This window comes from Felis catus, chromosome B4 (genome assembly GCF_018350175.1).
Source record: "Felis catus isolate Fca126 chromosome B4, F.catus_Fca126_mat1.0, whole genome shotgun sequence".
Lineage (NCBI taxonomy): Eukaryota > Metazoa > Chordata > Mammalia > Carnivora > Felidae > Felis > Felis catus.
In genome coordinates this window covers 24,660,456-24,679,664 of record NC_058374.1, presented here as the reverse complement: position 1 = coordinate 24,679,664, position 19,209 = coordinate 24,660,456, and the positions used below count along the sequence as shown (strand labels likewise).

The 19,209-nt window shown below is 46.1% G+C and overlaps 2 protein-coding genes across 7 annotated transcripts in view; both read right to left on the bottom strand.

Moving 5' to 3' along the window:
- Positions 1-10,927, bottom strand: part of GAD2 (glutamate decarboxylase 2) — an 88,715-nt gene extending 77,788 nt beyond the window's left edge. Inside the window, exons 1-6 of the mRNA XM_003988173.6 lie at positions 9,611-10,927; positions 8,846-8,905; positions 8,520-8,669; positions 7,307-7,540; positions 2,560-2,650; positions 1,894-2,006 (exon numbers count right to left, since the gene is read on the bottom strand). Coding sequence (XP_003988222.1) covers positions 1,894-2,006; positions 2,560-2,650; positions 7,307-7,540; positions 8,520-8,669; positions 8,846-8,905; positions 9,611-9,686 — 724 coding nt within the window. The 5' untranslated portion in view covers positions 9,687-10,927. The remainder of the gene's footprint in view (positions 1-1,893; positions 2,007-2,559; positions 2,651-7,306; positions 7,541-8,519; positions 8,670-8,845; positions 8,906-9,610) is intronic.
- Positions 10,928-12,698: 1,771 nt separating this feature from the next.
- Positions 12,699-19,209, bottom strand: part of MYO3A (myosin IIIA) — a 246,280-nt gene continuing 239,769 nt past the window's right edge. For 4 of the 6 annotated variants that reach the window (XM_045061025.1, XM_045061024.1, XM_023256453.2 and 1 more), the window contains 3 exons: positions 19,062-19,102; positions 17,564-17,707; positions 12,699-14,589 (listed from right to left, as the gene is read on the bottom strand). In XM_045061025.1, coding sequence (XP_044916960.1) covers positions 14,472-14,589; positions 17,564-17,707; positions 19,062-19,102 — 303 coding nt within the window. In that variant the 3' untranslated portion in view covers positions 12,699-14,471. Of the gene's footprint in view, positions 14,590-17,563; positions 17,708-19,061; positions 19,103-19,209 lie in introns of those variants that run through there. The other 2 variants (XM_045061026.1, XR_006600363.1) reach the window with 2 other exon arrangements.

The window sequence follows — 19,209 nt, the reverse complement described above, 5'->3', positions numbered from 1 at the left end:
TTCAGGGTCAACAGGAACAACTGTTCTTCCCACTCCCAGGGACCGTTAAAAGAGAGCCCAGGATTCTCAATCACACACCAACCTCATAAGAGGAAGAAGAATAGAGGTAGAAATGATGTTGATCTCTGAACACTACCGAATTCCTCATGAAAAATACCTTACGAGCATCAGTTCCAGAGAATGATGACAAAATTCCCTCAATAGGGAATGGTTTTCCAAAGGAAAACTAAGTCCTCTACAAAATAAAGGCTAGCTTAAAATTCATCACAACTGGTGTTCAATGAAAAAAAAAAAAGGCTAATTTTCCCTTCCATTTAACTAACATGTTTTCCTTCTGCACCTGAAAAATTGTGAGGTATTTTTAAAATCATAAAATATAATAGCAGATCTGAGCTTGTGGGTAAAGCTGCTTAATTTAAGCCCTAGCCTTGAGGCCTCTGTTGCTTGTTTATAATTTCTTCTTTCAACCTGTTCTTTATTTTCTCTCTCCCTCATCATCCACTTGTCTTGGCAGGTTTGCTGCAGGGACATCTTGATGTGGCTTTTGCTGGGCCTGACATAATGGCAGGTGTGGCTTTGACCCCCCCAGCAGGGCCAATCTCAGTGTACTGAGCGTATGCCCCCTTCTGATGACCCTCTCCTGCCACTGATTAGGTGACAGTCTGCACACCAGGTTTATTTTCCATGGGTCAGTGACTCTCTCCCCATTGCCTTTCTAACTTCTATTTCTTCCTGCATCAAACCAAGGTCACACACAGATCTGGAATGAAGGGCAAAGCTTTTTGTGTCAGGTTGATTCTCTTGGCTGGAAGAGGTGTAGATAATGGAGCTTAGAATCCAATGGCTGGTGATAAAAGTAGGATGGAAAAGACTGAATGGTATGATAAAGAAGGAAAAAGAAACCTCTTGAAGAAATCATCACCCTCTGTTTCAGCTTTAAGAAATGGTTTCCCAGGGGCGCCTGGGTGGTTCAGTCGGTTAAGTGGCCAACTTTGGCTCAGGTCATGATCTTGCAGTTCATGAGTTCAAGCCCTACGTCAGGCTCTGTGCTGACAGCTCAGAGCCTGGAGCCTGCTTCAGATTCTGTGTCTCCCTCTCTCTCTGCCCCTCCCTTGCTCATGCTTTATCTCTCTGTCTCTCAAAAAAAAAAATTAAAAAAATGATTTCCCGGAAACAAATATAATATAAAACCGGGGGGGGGGGACAAAACAGCAGAGACTCATAAATATGGAGAACAAACTGAGGGTTACGGGAGGAGTTGTGGGAGGGGGGATGGGCTAAATGGGTAAGAGGCACTAAGGAATCTACTTCTGAAATCATTGTCGCACTATATGCTAACTAATTTGGATATAAATTAAAAAAAAATAAAATAAAACAAGTTAATAAAAAAAATGGTTTCCAAAGCCACTCTCTACCGTCCTTGAAATTAGTATGAATCAACTTCTCTGGTTGTTACTTCAAAGGGACAGGGTACACAGGCTCTGTTACAGAGATCTGCCTCGTAATGCATCCTGAAACAGAATGCTTTATTAAACGAGGCTACCCTTTCACTAATTGTGGGAAGTTTCAGAGAGCGAATTCCCTTATTCGGAATCTTTATTCCTTTGTTCCACATGATCCATACATCTTCTGTGTAGGATTACAGTAGGACTACTGGCTAAATGTCATCCCTGTTCATCCTCTTTCTGAACACAAATAACTATTGTTCAAGCATGAAGTAGTTGCTTGGAAGCATGGTCAGTGGTCATGTATAGTCACACTCATTCTTTTGATCAATATAACTCATTTAACCTAAGCAGAAACACAGACTAGGTATTTAATTTTTCCTAGGTTCATAATGAAGCATTGCATATCAGAAGAAAAACCATAAAGAAAGGTTGAAATATCACATACCAGGAGAAAATATCCCATCGCCGGAGCCCCCAGGCCAGCCAATGATTTCTCTCATTTTTTTCAGCGTGACATATTCCAAGAGCACAAATACTGGAGCAATTTCATAGGTGAACCTGAAATGTAGTAATGGTCACATTTTATGTATGGAACTCAAAGAAATAATTCATCGTCACAACACGTATAGAACTACTGTATTTCCTTTTTCAAGCCCTACATTCACCGAAGTTTTGATTATAGCATTAAGCAGACAGAAAATTACATCTTCTAAAAGGCTGCTCATTTTCCTATATTCCTAAAGTTAGGAGCTTCAATTATTGGCTAATGCCTAAGGGTCACTTATCAAATGAATAAACAAAAAACATTGCAGAGTAATTCTATTTAAAAAAACAGCATCTGGTCCCATTTCTCTTTCATATTATATATAATTATAAATCCCAAATGCCAAAAAAAAGTGCCTTTTGTGTTTGAAAAATGTTGTATAGCTTTGATTGCATGAAAGATGTATCAGGACTTCAGTTAGATTGAACACCCGTATACTTCTGAAGTTGATATCCCTATTTTAGGAGCTAATCGATAAAAAAAGATTTTCACAGGAGAGGCTGAATAAAGACTATGAAATCTCGCTAATAATTATCTTGGATTAAGCAAAACACATTAACGACTCACATATTAGTGTTTGCTGTTGATGTCAGCCAGTCTGCTGCTAATCCAACCATATCCAGTCCCGTGGAAAGTTGATTGAAGTACCTGGGATGCCCTGAAGAAAACGGAGTACCAGAATCAAGACTGCACCAAGTGAAAATAAATGCCTCTCAAACACATGATTTCTCTAGCTAAAGAACCTTGAAAGATCCTTCAGTAATAGGAAATCTATATTCAGAAACCCAACATGTGTGTGTGCGTGCACATGTGCGCACACACACACACAGACACACACACACACAGACACACACCAAAGGAGCATTTCATGTAACGAGACAGACTATTTTGGGTTATGGTGTTTCTTAAAACACACTCTAAAAATCTTCCTCTGAACATTATCCTATAAAAAAATAACAAATGTGGTTTGCCATGTGGATGCTAGTTTACCTCCTACCATCCCTTCAGTGTATTTGCAAACTAAAATGCTAGTACAATCCAAAGCTATTCTTGTTTGCACTCGTGCTGCTGAAAATCCTTTTTTTGTTGTTGAAGTTGTTCTGGGAATCAGTCATACCATGACATCCGCCAGGCATGCCAACATTCATAATAATATCCGTGACAAATGGCTGATGATTACAAAAGACAAGGCAAAAATGAGAAAATAGGACACTGTTGAATGATTTGCCCTGGATTCAAAAGGTGATGATTGTCTAAAGATGGCATGGACAAATCTAATTCTTGTCAATTCTTTTCTGTCCAAATATTTGATTATAAACAACAGAACTTCTTCATAGTTGTGATTGAAAATAAAGCTGAATACAGTCAGCATCACTGCGTTGTCAACAAGATACGTAAAGATATATTCAATGGACGGATGAGTCCATTAGCAAGGCTTATCTAATTAACTTCTAGATTTCTCTAAAACTCTCTACAGGAGTTGACATCCAAATACTCCTGAGGCCATTATTTAAAATGTGATGGTAAATATCTCATCAGAATTCCATTCCTTGTCTTGCCCCATAAAAGCCTATCTCTAAATCTGCGATTTGTTTGGCAGCCCACATTTTGGAAGATTATCAATTATGGAAATAGCATCTGATAAAAAGGCATCCGCCACTTATTGGACATCTGTCTGAAGCCTGGGGATGACAGTCTCTCCAGCCAGTATGGGCAAAACAAGATAAAGGAAGGCAATGAGGAAAGCAGGGACAAAAGTCAACACAGAGCTTATCTCTAGTACTGAGTGCTCCCTTATCAGCCGCGGGCATGTGGCTAGACAATTAGACACTGAGAAAAGATAGGGGCTGGGAAAGGGCACATTTCAAAGAGACTGGGATTTGTGTGGCTCTCGCTCATTCTCCAGCATTGTTTTGCCTCCCTGTGGCACGGTGCCCTTCTACCTTTTCGCTCCTTACCAGGCCCTCTGCAGCCGACCCCGTCAGTTTATGCATCCACAGAAAGTGAGAAAGCCCCTTTGCTGCTGCGGGCGCTGTCTGGAACAACCCTCTCCTGTCTCTGCCTCATTGACTCCCCATTTCATTAAAGCTCACAGCTGAAGTCACAGCCGCTTCTCCCTTCCCGATGCCCCTTCATTTCTCTTTCCCTGAGCCATTTTTTTAAAGTGAGGAAAATAATAACGATTAGCAAATCAATCCGTTAATCTACTCTCCCAATTCATATGCATTTTCTGGATGAATCTGGTGTCCATTATCACACACTGTTTAACTCTCTAGAAACTTTGGCATGAAAACCTCCGCATAAAATGGAGAGAAATTTCAAGGTGCATGTGGGTTCCCAGGGTATCAAAAGGTCAATTCATCCTGATGACTGCCTTTGGAAAACTGTGAAACAAGTTTGATGTTTCAAGCTTGACTCTCTTCTATATTTTTTTGACCTTGGTCTCCCATTTCACCTGAATCTCTCCTCCTCAAAATTTTCATTCATTGATAGTGATGTGAAAATATGGAAGGAGATAGTTTGCCAGGTTAGAACAACGTGTTCTCTTGATTTCTGCAGAAGTATGCTACAGAAATATTCTATATGCTCTCTTCCTGTGACCCCTGAAGGCTGCTAGGCAATCCAGGCAGGGCTTTTGGAAAGAAAGGGTGTAAAAGTACCGCCTGGGAGGCTGCCAGCTGTCCCTGTGCATGCCTTCCGCGGCTGCCACCACCCCCACCGGGCCCGGAATCGGTGGCCACACGCAGTCGCAGCCAGGGAGGCAGTGAGGGGGGGATGTGAGATTAGAGCTGCTGGCGCCTCTGGAATGCTCCAGCTGGGAAGGATGTGCAGGCTATGGGAGCCACCGGCCCCAGGCAGCTCAAACCCTCTCGTCCACAATCAGATGGGGAGGGCCCCAAAGTCGGTCCAAACTGCTCTCCCGGTACCTGCAGCGCACACCCAAGGACGGCCTCATTTATTGATGCTTCAATTTCTTTGTCTGATGGTTCCGTAGAAAGACTCAAGACAACATTAACCCTTGCACTCCCCAACCACCACCACCACCACCACCACCACCAAGTCCAATGACCCCTGAAAATCTTAATTATTCCAGAATTCTATTATTCTCTGCAGTTTTCAGTTTTCTGTTCCAACAGTTCCTACAGGGGTAATTTTAAAAACACATGAAGACTTCATTTGAAAGTATTTCCCCACTGGCTCTCATGCCTCTCCATCCTTGGAGGCCAGGTGGAAATTAGATTAAGGACTCTCAGTAGAAAGCAGGTGATAACATATTTTATAAAAGCATCTCCTGAGGTACACTAAAATGCCTAACAGTCATAGGGATGGTAACTATTTTACAGACCCTAAATATTACTAGCTGTCAAATACCAGGTATAGCATAAAAACCTGTAAATTTGCAAGTCAAAAAAAGAGGAGGTGACCGGTGTTAATTCTTTGAAATTCTATTTGGGAGTGAAATGGGAAGACCAGAAGACTACATCTGCTATAAATAATTATTGATATTGATGCTTAGAAATTCAACTTCATCATATTTTCCTCTGAACTTTAAATGCATTAGATCTCCACTTGACCAACAGTTTCAAAAGCATTATGGCAAAATCTAAATATTGAATTGGTCCATCTTCTCCTGACACTAACTGAAACATTGACCGAATGATGACTTTCACTGATTTGCAATTCCCATGGTCTTAACTCTTTAAATTGCTTTTCAGACATCACCAGCTTTTAAGGATGAAGATGTAAAACACTTTTATAGGTACGTTTTGGTTTGGTAGCAATAAAAATAATAGGGAGCAGCCTACTATTAAGATATTTAAATATTAGGTTAGGGAATAGGTCAAACAAAAATGAATTAAAAGCACTATTCATATTTGCACCTGCAGATACATAAAAAGCTGGGAAGAGGAACATTTTTAATGCACAGTATATACACATTCTGTGGATTCTCTGTGAACATAACTGAGAATGCGACCTAATAAGCCTTCAAAATTCATATCCCACAGACCGAGTGTGATAGAAATCACCAGGTTAAATTCCTTTCCCTAGTATCTGGTTCCAAGTCTACAGTCTCACAAAAGTAGATACTAATAATACAGTAAATTGATTTCCCAAGGCTTCTTCTCTGCATACTTTCCCTCTCAGTTGGTATACCAAATGCAAAAACAAAAACAAAAACAGTAGCTTAAAGCCACACAGCAAACACTCTTAAAATGTTTGTTGTTGATTAGAGTAATACCAATAATTAATTAACCAAAAAATTTGCAACATAAAAAGATCAAGTTCCTGTGGTAATTAATATTCATGTGACATTTTTATTTGCTAGCAGAGCTTTTTAAGGTTACATATCAATTTAGACCCACAAGGTATTCTTCCCCTCCTAAAAGTCATTCATACTCATTTTTATTGCTTTAATGAAGTGTAGTGCCATCATGCATCAGCATGATTAGAGACAATGCAGGAAGAGAAGGGGTAATCACGATTGGATTGGGAGAGATGACTAGCGACTTTGTGTAGACAAAATGAAAGCTTAGAACGTGCCCAAATAAACATTACACCTGGGACTACAAAATGGATAAAGTGTGAAGAATACTGTGAAAAAGCAATAAATATAAAATACATTTTAAAATAAGGATATCTGATTCCCCTCCCCCACCCACTTTCTTTTTTTTATATACGGAATGGCTGAGAAGCACACATCCTTATATAACATGGCTGAATTGTTATGCTAGTTTGTATTGTGTTTTCTTTTGTGTACATTTCTTTAAAAATAGAGAAATCCTGGGGTTCAAATATGAAGACCTGGACATTTGAGACAATGCCAAAATATTATCCCTCTGTTTCAGTGATTACATGGGATGGTTTGTCCAATGCCTGACCATTCCTATGCCATGGAAATTACTAGCACTCCTCTAGTATTTGGGCTTTTGTTTGGATCATGCCTTTTGAGCTTCCATTTCCATATTCCCTTTCTTTCTCCATTTTGAGTCACTTCTACTGGCCTCTGCTGACAAATGGTTGCTTCTACATCAGTGGTTAATCTCCGTGGCCCAATACGTGCAATGTAAAATCTGATGATTTATACTTAATACATTTATAATGTTTCTGACATTATCAACTTCAGAAGCATTAACATTAATAGTAAAGGGTACCTTTCTTTGTTTTATATCGTTCTAATAATGACTTCTTTTAGTGATGAAAATAACTTTGCAAATTTGAAAATACCAGTAACACCATCAAACAGAAAAATGTTTATATAAAAATAAAAATTGTAAAAGAAAAAAGAGCTTTATTATTTTTGATTGGACAATACCTGTTTTTATTGCATATTTTAGAGTCGTTTGGCAATGCATCAAAATTTCCTCCAAATTTTGTGGTTGGTCTGCCAATTCCCAGTTATACTCTTGCAGGAGCTCATTAGGGTAATGGAAATCAATCACTTTGGTTGATCTGTCGAAACTTTTCACCACATACTGAAGCAAAATGCCCATTACATCTTGCAGAAACGCCAAAGTGGGCCTTTCTCCATCACAGGCTGGCAGCAGGTCTAAAGAATGGAATAAAAATGTCACATTTTAATTTTATCGTGAAAATGTCCAGGCAAGATCTTGATTCGGCAATTTCTCTTTGGCCTGAGAGATTTTGTGTTAAAAAAAAAATCCTCAGGAAACGCAGAGCATTTTCTTTAAAAGGGAGGTATTTTTCAACGATAAAGGAATAAGAGAAATTGCGATTTCTCCCACACCCCAAATTAATCCTTGTATTTCAATCCATGACGTATTTGCTTTCTTTTTTTAAAAAGGAGTGTGCCTCCATTCATCTATTGCAGAGGGGTTTGTCCTAAATGTTGTATCTGAGTAAATCATCTTAAGTGGTTATGGAAATACGTCACATCAGAAATGTTTGAGGAATGCCTTTGGGCAACTCAGACAAAGTGGAGCATGCAATGTTAAGGTCTCTGGCCTATTACGTTAGCTCGGTATTTCCTAAGTCTGTGTGTGTGTGTGTGTGTGTGTGTGTGCGCGCGCGCGCGCGCGCGCGCATGTTTAGGTGACTGGGTGGGTAAACGCAAGGAACTAAAACCTTGCGCAGGTCTCACCTGAATCGAATAGTTCCCCTGTGAAACTGCAGCTACGAATTACTCTTTCGATCTAAAGACCTAGAAAGTCTCAGCAATTCCGAACGGGAAACCAAGTCCTATCGGTTTCAGTCGCACCAAGAAGCCGACCTCGAGGTCCAGCGCTCCAGGGGGCCTCTGCCAGCCGCAGACCCGAAGGCAGCACTGGAGCATGAACGCCGCGGCTCTAGAATCCCCTCGTAACGCCCGCGCCCAGCGCCACGTAGAGGCCGGGTCCGGGTTCAGGCCCGTCGTATCTCGCTTTCAGCTGAAGATTCTTGCGAAGTCCGCCCCTTCCCTGCCTCTCCACGCCTCGGGTCAGGCCCCTGGCACTGAGTCCCTTCTGGCCGCGGTGGGTGGGACCGAGCCAGGGGCCGTGGCTCTCGGGGGCCCCGCGAGGCGCCTTTACCTGTTGCGTGTAGAAACGCATAGTTGACATCCGCTTTGGGGCAGCTGCAAGGCTTCTGGTTACAGGCACAGGTGGCCTTCCGGGAGGTGGCCCGCGCGGGCTGGCTCCCTCCACTCTCTGCCGGCTTCTCTGAATCCCCGTAGAGCAGGGCTAGGCAAGGACAGGGAGCGCGTTGGTCAGCCGCCCGCCTGGCCCGGCTGCATCGCCCCTGCCCACTCCCGGCCAGGGAACCTCCACTCCGCTGTTGGGGATGCGGAGGTGAGAAGGTGACATTGCCCCCGCGGGACTGGCCTTGTCCGATTCCCTCCCCCGGCACTTGCACTCACCGCACAGCTTGTTTCCGATGCCGCCCGTGAACTTCTGGGCCACCTGACACCAGGCTCTCGCTGCAAGGAAAGACAGGCAGGAGGACAGCGAGTCAGAAAGACAACAGCAGACGGACGTGTGAAATTTCGTTCTGTGGGAACAACGGCAATAAGCCCGGGGTCCGGAAAGGGGCTGCCTGGGGCTCCGCACAAAGGGCGGGTGCAGGAGGGGTGCGGGAGCCTGGTGGCCCGGCCCAGCCCGTCCTTAGGTTCGCTGATTTGTTTCCAAGAGAAGCCCATACTTCAGCCCTTTTACACTTGCCTTCCAGGTGCCAATAGGTTCGGCCAAACTCCCCTTTCCTGCCTTGGTCCGGCGAGTTTTCCTAGATACCGAAGCTGTCCGTTGGCTCTCCTTCCAGACCAAGAATTCTCTCTTTTCCATTTATTTTTCCTTTCCCCACAGCCACTCTATCCCTCTACAGGTCCAGACACCAAGATGGTGGCAGTGCCCCAGGCCCACGGAATTCGGTGTCAAGGGGACGGGTCTGTGTTTGGGGAGCTCTCCCAGACTTCATTGAAAAGGGCTTGTGATTCTTTGGGTGTCCTTCCAAGGGATAAGGGCCCGTGGGGTTTTGGTCTCTTGGGCCATTAGGGATCTACACCGAGAGCAGGGTGAAGTGTCCCAAGTTTCCTGTTGCAGGTGGAAAAACCGCTCCCGTCTTCCCTAGCCCCGCAAACCCCAGTCCACCCGCAAAGCTCGCCTGCTGCAGGCCCCGGTTCCCCTACCTGTGCCGGGGTTCTCGGGATCCCCGGAGCCATCTTCAGACCCGAAGGACCAAAAGCCTGAGCCTGGAGTTGCCATCAGCGCCGTGAGACTGGAGCAAGTCGCCTCCGAGTGCGAACTGTCAGCAAGCTGCCCTCGGCTCGGCCCTGAGCGCGCGTGCGTGCGTGAGTGTGGCGGGAGGAGGGCACCGCGCGGGGACCCGCGCAGCCGTGCGGCAGAGGGTGGGTGTCACACTGGGACAGGAAACGTGCGTGTGTGTGTGTGTGGGGGGGGGGATTAGGGTTTAGAGAAGTGGCAACTCTCTGAAAGCTGAGGTTGAATAGGGAAGGAGACCAAAGGGTCCGCGCAGCCAGGGTATGGGAAAGCGCCGAGCACCCGACTGCATTTGAAGGAGAAGGAGTCCAACCCGGATGGATGAGGGGGCGGCGGAGAGAAAAAAATGGGAGAGGGAGGATGCGAGGCAGACAGCGCGAACGCACTGGAGTCAGAGCGTGTGGGTGGGAGGCGTGCGGGCGAGCCCCTGGGGAGAGCGAGGCGGGGGGCAGGCGGGCAGTCCCCGCGGGCCCGGGAGCGCTGTCCAGAGTGCTAACGCTGCTGCCTGCGCGCTGGCTTCAGCGAGGCGGAGAGGGTGGCCCGATGAGTCTCATATAAGCATCGATTGGCGTATTGTTTGAGGTCTGGCTCCTGCTGCCGGGAAGGAGGCACGATTTCCGCGCCGCCTTCCTGCAAGACGGTGCTGAGGTCGCTGTGACCTCGAGAGCCTCGGCGGCTGGGCTGGAATCACGAGCGGTTCGTGAGCTTGGGGAGGGGACGGTGGGGGAAGGGCGCCTACGTACTGAAGGGCCCATTTCGGCTCCTTAGGCTAGACTGACGCCTTCCTACTGAGCCGCGCGGCGGTCCGGAGCGCGTCATTCCTGTGCTTCGGGGAGCGCAGTCGCCGGGCCCACCGTCCAGGATCTGACTGACTGATGGGAGAAAGACTGCTGATTGAGGCAATTAAAATCCATGCAGGAGCCTATCACCGAGGACCTCGGGTTGGGGAAAAAATAATAAAAGGAATGCAAACTTCTTGGAGGGGATCGAGGGAGAGCAACTAGAGTCGTCAGGATTGACGGCTGATGGGGGATGGGATCGGGTCGTTTGGTGACCTTGGCCTGCGGAGGCGTGGAAGGTTTTGCTGCTTTCGTGTGACCAGAATCGATATGTGCGTGGGAGACCTGCATAGAGTTTCCAACTAGGCAATCTGAGCTTTCCAAATCCGAGGCGGAAAGAAGGCATCGCCTGCTGGGCCCTCGAGTCAGCGGGTCTCAAATCAATGATCTGTCCATCCCACCCTCCGAAAATCTAAATGATACCGGGGAATTGGAGGTGGGGCGGGGGGGGGGCGAGATTCACTCTTTCTGAGGCCTGGTGAGAAGGGCTTTCTTCTTTCCCTAGAAAGTCAGAATCTCTCCTCTCTTACAATATCCTTTCTCTAAAAGCTGTTAAACAAAGGGAAGGCGTCCTGAGATTTTGGGCCGCGTTGAGTTCGCGTTGCTTCCCCTTGATAGCGGAGGTCAGAGTCAAGTACACCTTGCGGGCTCCTGGGCTCTCAGAGAGAGTGCGAGGAAGACCGTGGTGGGGAAGGGTTGCATCCCGCCTTCTGCCGCGTGCATTCCCTCGGGCGAGCGTTATTCATTTCCACTCTGTTCATAAGCCCTTATTTCTCTGACTTCCTGAGTCAAGTTTTTAAAGCTGCTGCCGAAGCAGAGACTCATCCTCAGTCTTGGCTTCCTCCCCTCGACCCTCACTTAAGGGCGTCGTGGGGCCCAAGGTGGCCGCACACAAGCCCAAATCCTGTGTCCCCGGACACGCGGCGGCCTGGTAAATTATTTCCATGAAGCTTTGTCTTCTTCTCACGTGCCTGAGCCGGGAGGAGTAGTAGGATCTACACCGCGGCCTCGGAGCGGTGTCTGGGAAGGGCGCTGGCCAGGTCCTGCGGTAGGCTTGGCGCAAAGCCCTAGGTGTTGAGAAGCCTGAATCGGGCTGCCAGTGCTTGGTGGGCGTGAACCCAGGCCTCAGTCTGGCCCCTCCGTTCGGCACCCTTGGCTTCAGTGGACCCAGGTAACAACGCCAGGGTGTAAAGCCTTCCTGGTTCGGCCGTATGCGCACGGGCAGGGAAGCTCCGCAGCTCTCGCTCCAGCAGCGAGATGCGAGTCGGAGAGACTAGTTCTTTGTTTAAATCCACACCAAATCCTGCTAATGTTTTGCTTCAACCCACCAGGCTGGGGTTGCAGAACTATTCTGCTATGGATAAGTGGTCGAAAACATAAAGATTCTTTAAAACAAGCGTTCAAAACACAAATCTTCAAGGAAGAAACCGATTAAAATACAAGGCGGGTAGAAACCACAACACCTGGATTTAACTTTTTTTTTTTTTTTAACGAGACTTAAAATCCTGCTGTTTAAACTCAATTAAATCCCGCAGCTCTGGAGTACTTTGAATCTAATGGTGGTATTTACATTTTTTTATTTAACACACCCTACTTCAAATGCACTCAGGGATCTGATTTGTCTTTCCTTAACGTGGTCCCTCCCTAGACGGCAATTTGCTTCATAAAGACTTTCATTTCGCAAAGGAGCCCACTCCCCCCACTCTTGGGTTTGGCGTTGGAGACAACAAAAGAGCTCGGGGAGGTAATAATTACAGTCATTAGTTCACAAAGGAGGCAGCCACCGAATGGGAAGGGGAGGCAGCCAGCGTTCTGGGGAAAAGCTTTCGCAGCCTCTTCCTCAAATAAGGGCTGGGTTGGGGTGGGGGTGGGGGGATAAACCCAGGCTCCAGAGGATACCCTCCCGGGCAGGTTTCCTCGGTTGACCTATTTCTTGTCCGTGGTTTACCCAAAGATCGCATTGCAGGCCTACCAGTGAAGAATGTCTGGTACAATTTTTCCCTTGTGTCTTCCCAGTGCCTAAATGTCGAAGGACAGAAAGAAAAAAAGAAAAAAAGGAAAAAAAAAAAAAAAGGAGATGTAAAAAAAGGGAGAAAGAAAAAGAGAAAACAAAGAAACACAAAAGGAAAGGAGAAATAAAAACACTGAAACCTTTCACTAAGCGTTTCCCATTCCTTTAATCTCACTTAAAAAGTGGGTGGGGAGTTTAGGGAGGGAGCCTACTGCCTCCCAATCCAGAACCGAAGGGCCGGACTGCCAGGGCTCTGGTCTACACAGGCCACTTCAAAAGCTTTAAGAAGGGGCCTGGTAGCGACGCGGAGCTCAGTTTTGCCCCCCAAGGGCCTCGTGGCGGTAGGTGGTAGGTGGATGGGTAGGTTGCGGCGGAGGGACTCGATTCACCTCGGGGTCCAGAATCCCTCTCTCCCCCTCGGCCGTATACAGTGCCCCGCGGCGCTGGTTTCACCGGTGCCTGAGCTAGGCCCAGCCTGCAGCAAGTCACAAGCCAGCCGTCGGTCTGCAGGGCTGAGCCCCAGCAGAGGCCGCAAGGAGAACCCGGGGAAGGTGCAGGGTCTACAGCGCCCTTGAACTCTGAGCTCGATCCGGCCACTGTGGGAAGTTTCGCCTCTCGGGGGTCTCCTCTGTAAAATGAAGAGGTTGTAGGAGCATCTCTCGGAGACCTCTCGGCGTCAACATTTTGGGTTGGAGAGTACTTAACTTCTGATGAGCAAGCGGCTAACGAACGTCCATCCGTCCTCACTCAATCCAGTCTTCTGGCTTCGGGCCCCGCACGTGAGGGACACCAGCAAGAGGAACAAGCCCTATCCCAGCCAGAACCCTCCTCCCAGTTCAGTCGTCCGTGAAATCACCTCGTCATCCTTCCGCGCGCTCTTCAGACCCCGTGGACAACGGAGGGTGTCAGTTCCATAGAAGGGCTCAACCCAGGTTCTAAACTAAGACGCCATCAACTGAGAAAAACCTCTCTGCCTACCCATTGCCCATCCCTCTTACATACGCCAAAATTTGGCGCCGAGATTGCCCCAAATCTTCAGACCTGAAGAACCTAAAAAGCCCAACAGTTAGCTCAGTGGTGGGACCAAAGCTGTGTGTGTGTGTGTGTGTGTGTGTGTGTGTGTGTGTGTGTGCGCGCGCGCGCGCGCAGTGTGTGTGTATGGGGTTTGGGGATTTGTCTGCAGGTCACGTTTGCGCCGCAAGACTCAGGTTTTTAACTTAGTATGTTTGTTTGGGATGTCTGGAGGCGATGATTGTTCGCTGGAGGAGACAGAAGGCACCGTCACTTCCTTGCCTGGGCACCTGCACCCGCACAGGTGGACAGCAGGAGTCTAGCCCTAAAGGGGAATATGGCGTACCAGCCCCGAAAGCCACGGACTTTCCAAGGCACTTCCTTTATTTAATAACCTCAATAACCAAGGGAAGGGAAAGCGCGAGTTTGAGAAGGAGTTCATCTTCAAAGCTTCCCCTACCCTCGCCTCTTCTCCCACCGGGCTTTGTTTTACTCGCCCCTCCAGTGTCCCGCAGGCCTGGGAGAGCGGTTTCCAAGGAAAAAGAAATCTTTGAAGTCTTCCAAAATGAGACAGGAGGGATCGGCGAGAGCTCAGGCGCAGTCGGGTCCACAGGAGTCTCAAATGAGTGAACAAAGAGATACATGGGGGCCAGGGATAGGGATGCCCCAGCTGGCGGGCTGGTGGGAGTGCAGGGTGCTGGAGTGCCGAGACGCGGCATCCAAGGCTCTCACTTCTCCTCCTCCTTCGGTGAGGCTGGCCCTGACACTCGAGAGGCGAGCGCAGCGGGCAGCCCCTGCCATGGTCAGGGCCGGGGCATCAGCGCCTGGTCGTGCCAGCGCCCGGGCTTTGGCTCCTGCAACCCCGCAGTCTCGCGCACATTCCCACCGCGGTGGCCTCCACCAGCCGGGCTACACCTGCTGCACGAGGCGCTGCCGCTGGGACGTCTTGCGCAGGAGCCTCCTGTAGTCGTAGGGATTGGTTGCGGGCCCATTTTCCTCCAGCCCCTGGTTCTCTTCCGCCCAGCACCTGCAGTGAGACCCAGGGCCCGAAAGTCAGCGGCGCCAGAGCGCAGCGCAGCCCCGCCCATCCCGTTAGGCGGTTCTATTCCTCCCACTCCCCGCAACTACAGGCATTTAAGAAGGGCACATTCAAAACATCAGGAGAAAGGCCAAACGCAGCTGCATAATTTTCTCAGCAGATTTTCAATTTTCCCCAAGCAGACGGGGGGGGGGGGGGGGGAGGGTGACTGTGTTTGGATGACAGCTAAGTAAGGTGTCAGAAGGTGCAGTGAGACAGGCGAGCTTCCTTTGGTTTGAAGTAACTCACAACCAATAAATAAACATTTTAGTACCTTAATTTTTAACCCATTTTATTCAGACAGGAAAATTCGAAGTGCCTAAATAGACAACCATCATTTCTCATCTTAAAACCACTCAAATGTTTCTCTCCAACACTCCTTCCAAATCTGATCAACCAGTTAGCTGTGGGTCCTGTCAGCTCTCTCAGTGAGGCTGTTGGGCCACCTTTCCCGAAGGTAGAGTTGGGAAACCCCACCCACTTTACCTCTAGATTCTATAACTTGCCTGGAGAAGAAGGGTGCTCCCTATGCAGCCACATAGGTGCATTCATTTACTTATGTGGCAGCTACTAAGTATTAGCCATTAGTGTAGGCTAAAGGTGAACAAAAACCCTCATTCCCATGGAGTTTAATCTAGTGTGGGAGAGGGCTATGGACAACCTTAATATGCCAGGTGGTGGCAGGTGCTATGTAGACAAGGCAGGCAAATGAGGAAAAACTGATGGTGTGTGTGTATGTGTGTACATACGTGCATGTGTGTGTGTGTATACACAAGGTTACCTTGTTTATCTTTGTTAGATCTTTACTTTCTCTCTAGAGTCAAGCTCTTTGGTGACAGAGATTACATCACATGCGCACTGTGTCCACCTCTTCCTCGAGCACCCGGCACAGGGCTTTGCACGGGGAGGCAATACAGGGTAGTGGTGAAAATCATGGACTTTCAACTCAAAAAGGCCTGTGTTCAAATTCTGGCCCCCTCACTTTTTATCTAGGTGACTTTGCAGTCATTAAACTTTTGAGACTTAGCCTTGTCATCTCTATAACGGGGCAATGAGAGTGACCGCCTCACAAGGTTGCCATAGGGATGAAGTCAGTGCCCGGCACAATGGCCAGCCCGAAGGAAGCATTCAGCCAACACTAGCTTGTAGCATCCTCATTCTGGTGAATTCTAACGTCACATCCACAGGCACCGCTGGAACACCAGAAGCTCAGGGATATGATATTTTTCCAGCAGATGTGTGTCTGTGGTTGGGGGAAGGGGGAGAATATACTAGAGAGGAGACAGGCTGGGTTGTTAAAATGGGAAGCAGGTAAGTCAGTGACAAACCTTGGGTTTTAGTTCACTGACTCAATGTGGAACCTGGGGCAAGTCATTTAATCTTGCTGGGCACTCGGTAGTCTCCTATGTAGGACCCCGTGATTAGACTAGAGCATCTCCAAGTTCTGGCAATATGTTACAGTTCTTGATCTCAAGATGGAAGAAAGACATTTTCTTTGGAGACAAGGGTCAGAAATCAAGTAGATTCTGGAAAAGCAAATAAAGATGAAAAAGGCCACCATCTCCGGAGCCTCTCCCCTGTGGCACATCTGATGTTGAGTGCTTCACATACATAATTTCACTTAACCTCTATGACAACGTGGTGAGGCAGTTTTTAGTGAATCCTTTCCCATATGTGGAAACAAGCTTAGAGAGGTCTGGTTATGCGAGCAAGGTCACTCGTCTACCAAGCTGCAGAATCAGGATCCAAATCTAAGACTCTCTGACTCTAAAGCACCAGGTCGCACTGCAAAAGAGACCATGAGGGGTCTGAGTGCCCTGGGCTGACAGGACGTTCGCTCAGGATTTTGGCAAAACAGCTTTTCATTGCCTGTCCTTATTCTGGTTTCTCCCTCACATACAATGTTTGCATTTTACTATGTGCCTTCACTTTCAAAACTTCACAAAGAATTTTTTCGGGCAAAACATTTGCAAAGTAGTAAGTGAGCAAAAATGGTTTGAGATAATTAATGTCAAGCAAAGTTAATGGCAAACTGAGAAATCAAATCCAAAATATATACTTCTACGTGAATCTTTCTTCCGGATACTTTTTGGTCTGACATTGCGAATTCTGAGAACATATACAGCATAACTGAGAAACCAGTAAGTGTTTAAAATTCCATTGGTTAGAACTTAAACACAGATTTTGACTTGTCGCCTGTTGCTTGTAATTAGTATGGCCATGTAATTTATTTATTGGCCATGTTTATTTATTTTGAGAGAGAGAGACTAAGAGAGAATGAGAAGGGGCAGAGAGAGAGAGGGAGAGAGAGAATCCCAAGCAGACTCCCTGTTGTTAGCACAGAGCCTATTATGGGGCTTGATCCCATGAACCGTGAGATCATTGAGCTAAGCTGAAATCAATAGCCAGGTGCTCAACCGACTGAGCCACCCAGGGGCTCCCAAAGTGAGGTACTTTTAAAAGGGGGCTGCCATTGGGGCACCTGGGTGGCTCAGCCGGTTGAGCGTCTGACTCTTGATTTTGGTTCAGGTCATGACGAGATTGAGCCCCATGTTGGGCTCCATGTTGGGTGTGGCGCCTGCTTAAGATTCTCTCTCTGCCTCTCCCTCTGCCCCTCCCATGCTTATGTTCTCTCTCTCCCTCTCTCTCAAAAATTAATAAAATAAAATAAAGTAAAAGGGAGTGCTACTAACAGTGACACCAAGAAAACAGGTATAAAACTGGGTTGTCTGAATACCTGACCATAATCCTTACGAGTTTACTTTAAGATAACATATCAATCTTTTTTTAAACGTATCAATCTTAAGAGGCAACATTCAGTGAGAATATTTTGTTATAGTCCAAAGACAGAATGGCAGTGCTTTATAAATGGAACTATGAGTAAAACAGGGAACATGCTGTACCTTAGTAGGTAGCGTATTACCTTTCATCAGCATTAAAACATCGATGCTGATGTTCTCTCTCTTGTCTTCGTTCTCTTAAGCTAGGGTTATGTTCCTTTGGTCCAGAACGACTAGGCAGAAATTCCTTATAATAGAAATCTTCCAAATCTAATAATTTCCCCTGACTGTAAATGAACACATAAACACATCATAGCTTCAGTCTACTTTTCTACTCAAACTTATAGGATATTGTTCTCTTCTTTTATTTAGTATAATTTAGGAGTAACAATTCATGTCAGTAGAAACAAGAGAAGTCTTGAAATGCACAAAGACAGTATATACCATAAATTAAAAAAGAAAAAAAACCCCCTCATCTCTCACCTTTAAGAGAGCATTTTCCTGGTTTAATCTCATTCAACTTGGTACAAAATTAGTAGTTACTAGACAGGAGTGATTACAAAGTTCCAGTTTGGCCAGTCTAGGAGAGGGTTCATAACTGGCCCTTGGGCCACTCTGAGAAAACCTTACCTTTATGTATCAACACATAGCATTTTCCAATTTTCTCAGGCATCAGTTAAGTACATGGATGTACACAATGTTTCATGACCTTCTTACTTCCTTCACAGGTAACCTTCTGTCCTTTCCTTACCATTGGCCTTTAGTGGGTTAATTTCTGGGCTAAATTTTAATTCCTACACATGGCATACACACAGAGGTGTGTCCGTGACCATTTTAATTCCTGGATTTACTCACATTAGTTCTGTGATGCTCAGTACCTGTGGCCTGATGGGACTTCATATGAGGTAAACAGATATAGGTCTAGAAAACTACCAAGCGTTACAGTGTTTCTGGGGAAAAGTGTTTTTCAAGTTACAGATACCAATTTACAAATGAGCTTTCAGAATGCCACCGATACATAAGTCAGGAGTTCAGTGTCCACTCATCTTAGTAGAAGAACCCTCAGTTGTTATTAGCACACTCTGGAAGTCAGTTAATTGAAATAGTGTTATAATGTTAAATTAGTAAAGTATTGGTGGGCTGAAATGTTATAGGAAATGGGGACTAGTGTGAATCTAAGTTGTCACACCTGCAGGTGACACAAACCTTATTTCCTGACAAATCCATAAACATTACAAGGAATGAGATTTAGCATGTGTTGAAGAACAGAAAGCAAAGGGGTTTGGGGAAAGAAAGTTCACGGACATGGGTGTGTTCCAATTTCCTGATCAAAACCAAGAAATGGGCCAAGAAAAGCAAATTCTGAAGTGGGACAGTACAATTCATTCACAAACTATTTGAGTTCTTAATGTATGCCTCATACTGTGCTAGCTCAACATATTTCCAATAGGTGAGATCTTCTAAATTATATATAAACCACATATTCATCATATAAATGTATGAGAGCATGCTACTTTCCAAATCCACACATATGAAATAGGTGATTTTTAAAAAAATAGATGATTTTCAGTCATAATTTGAACACATGGATTTATATTTTGGTTTGATAAGATGACACTGAAATCTAGAAGTAATAATTACCTATCTTTCCTTGGTCTTCGTTTTTCTTCTTGGATTGACTTCTAAAAGGAATAGAAAAAAGTTAAAAATCAGTATATTATGATTAATGTAATGTAACCGATATAATTACTATATTAATATATAAATACATTTGTTCTTATAAAGCCAA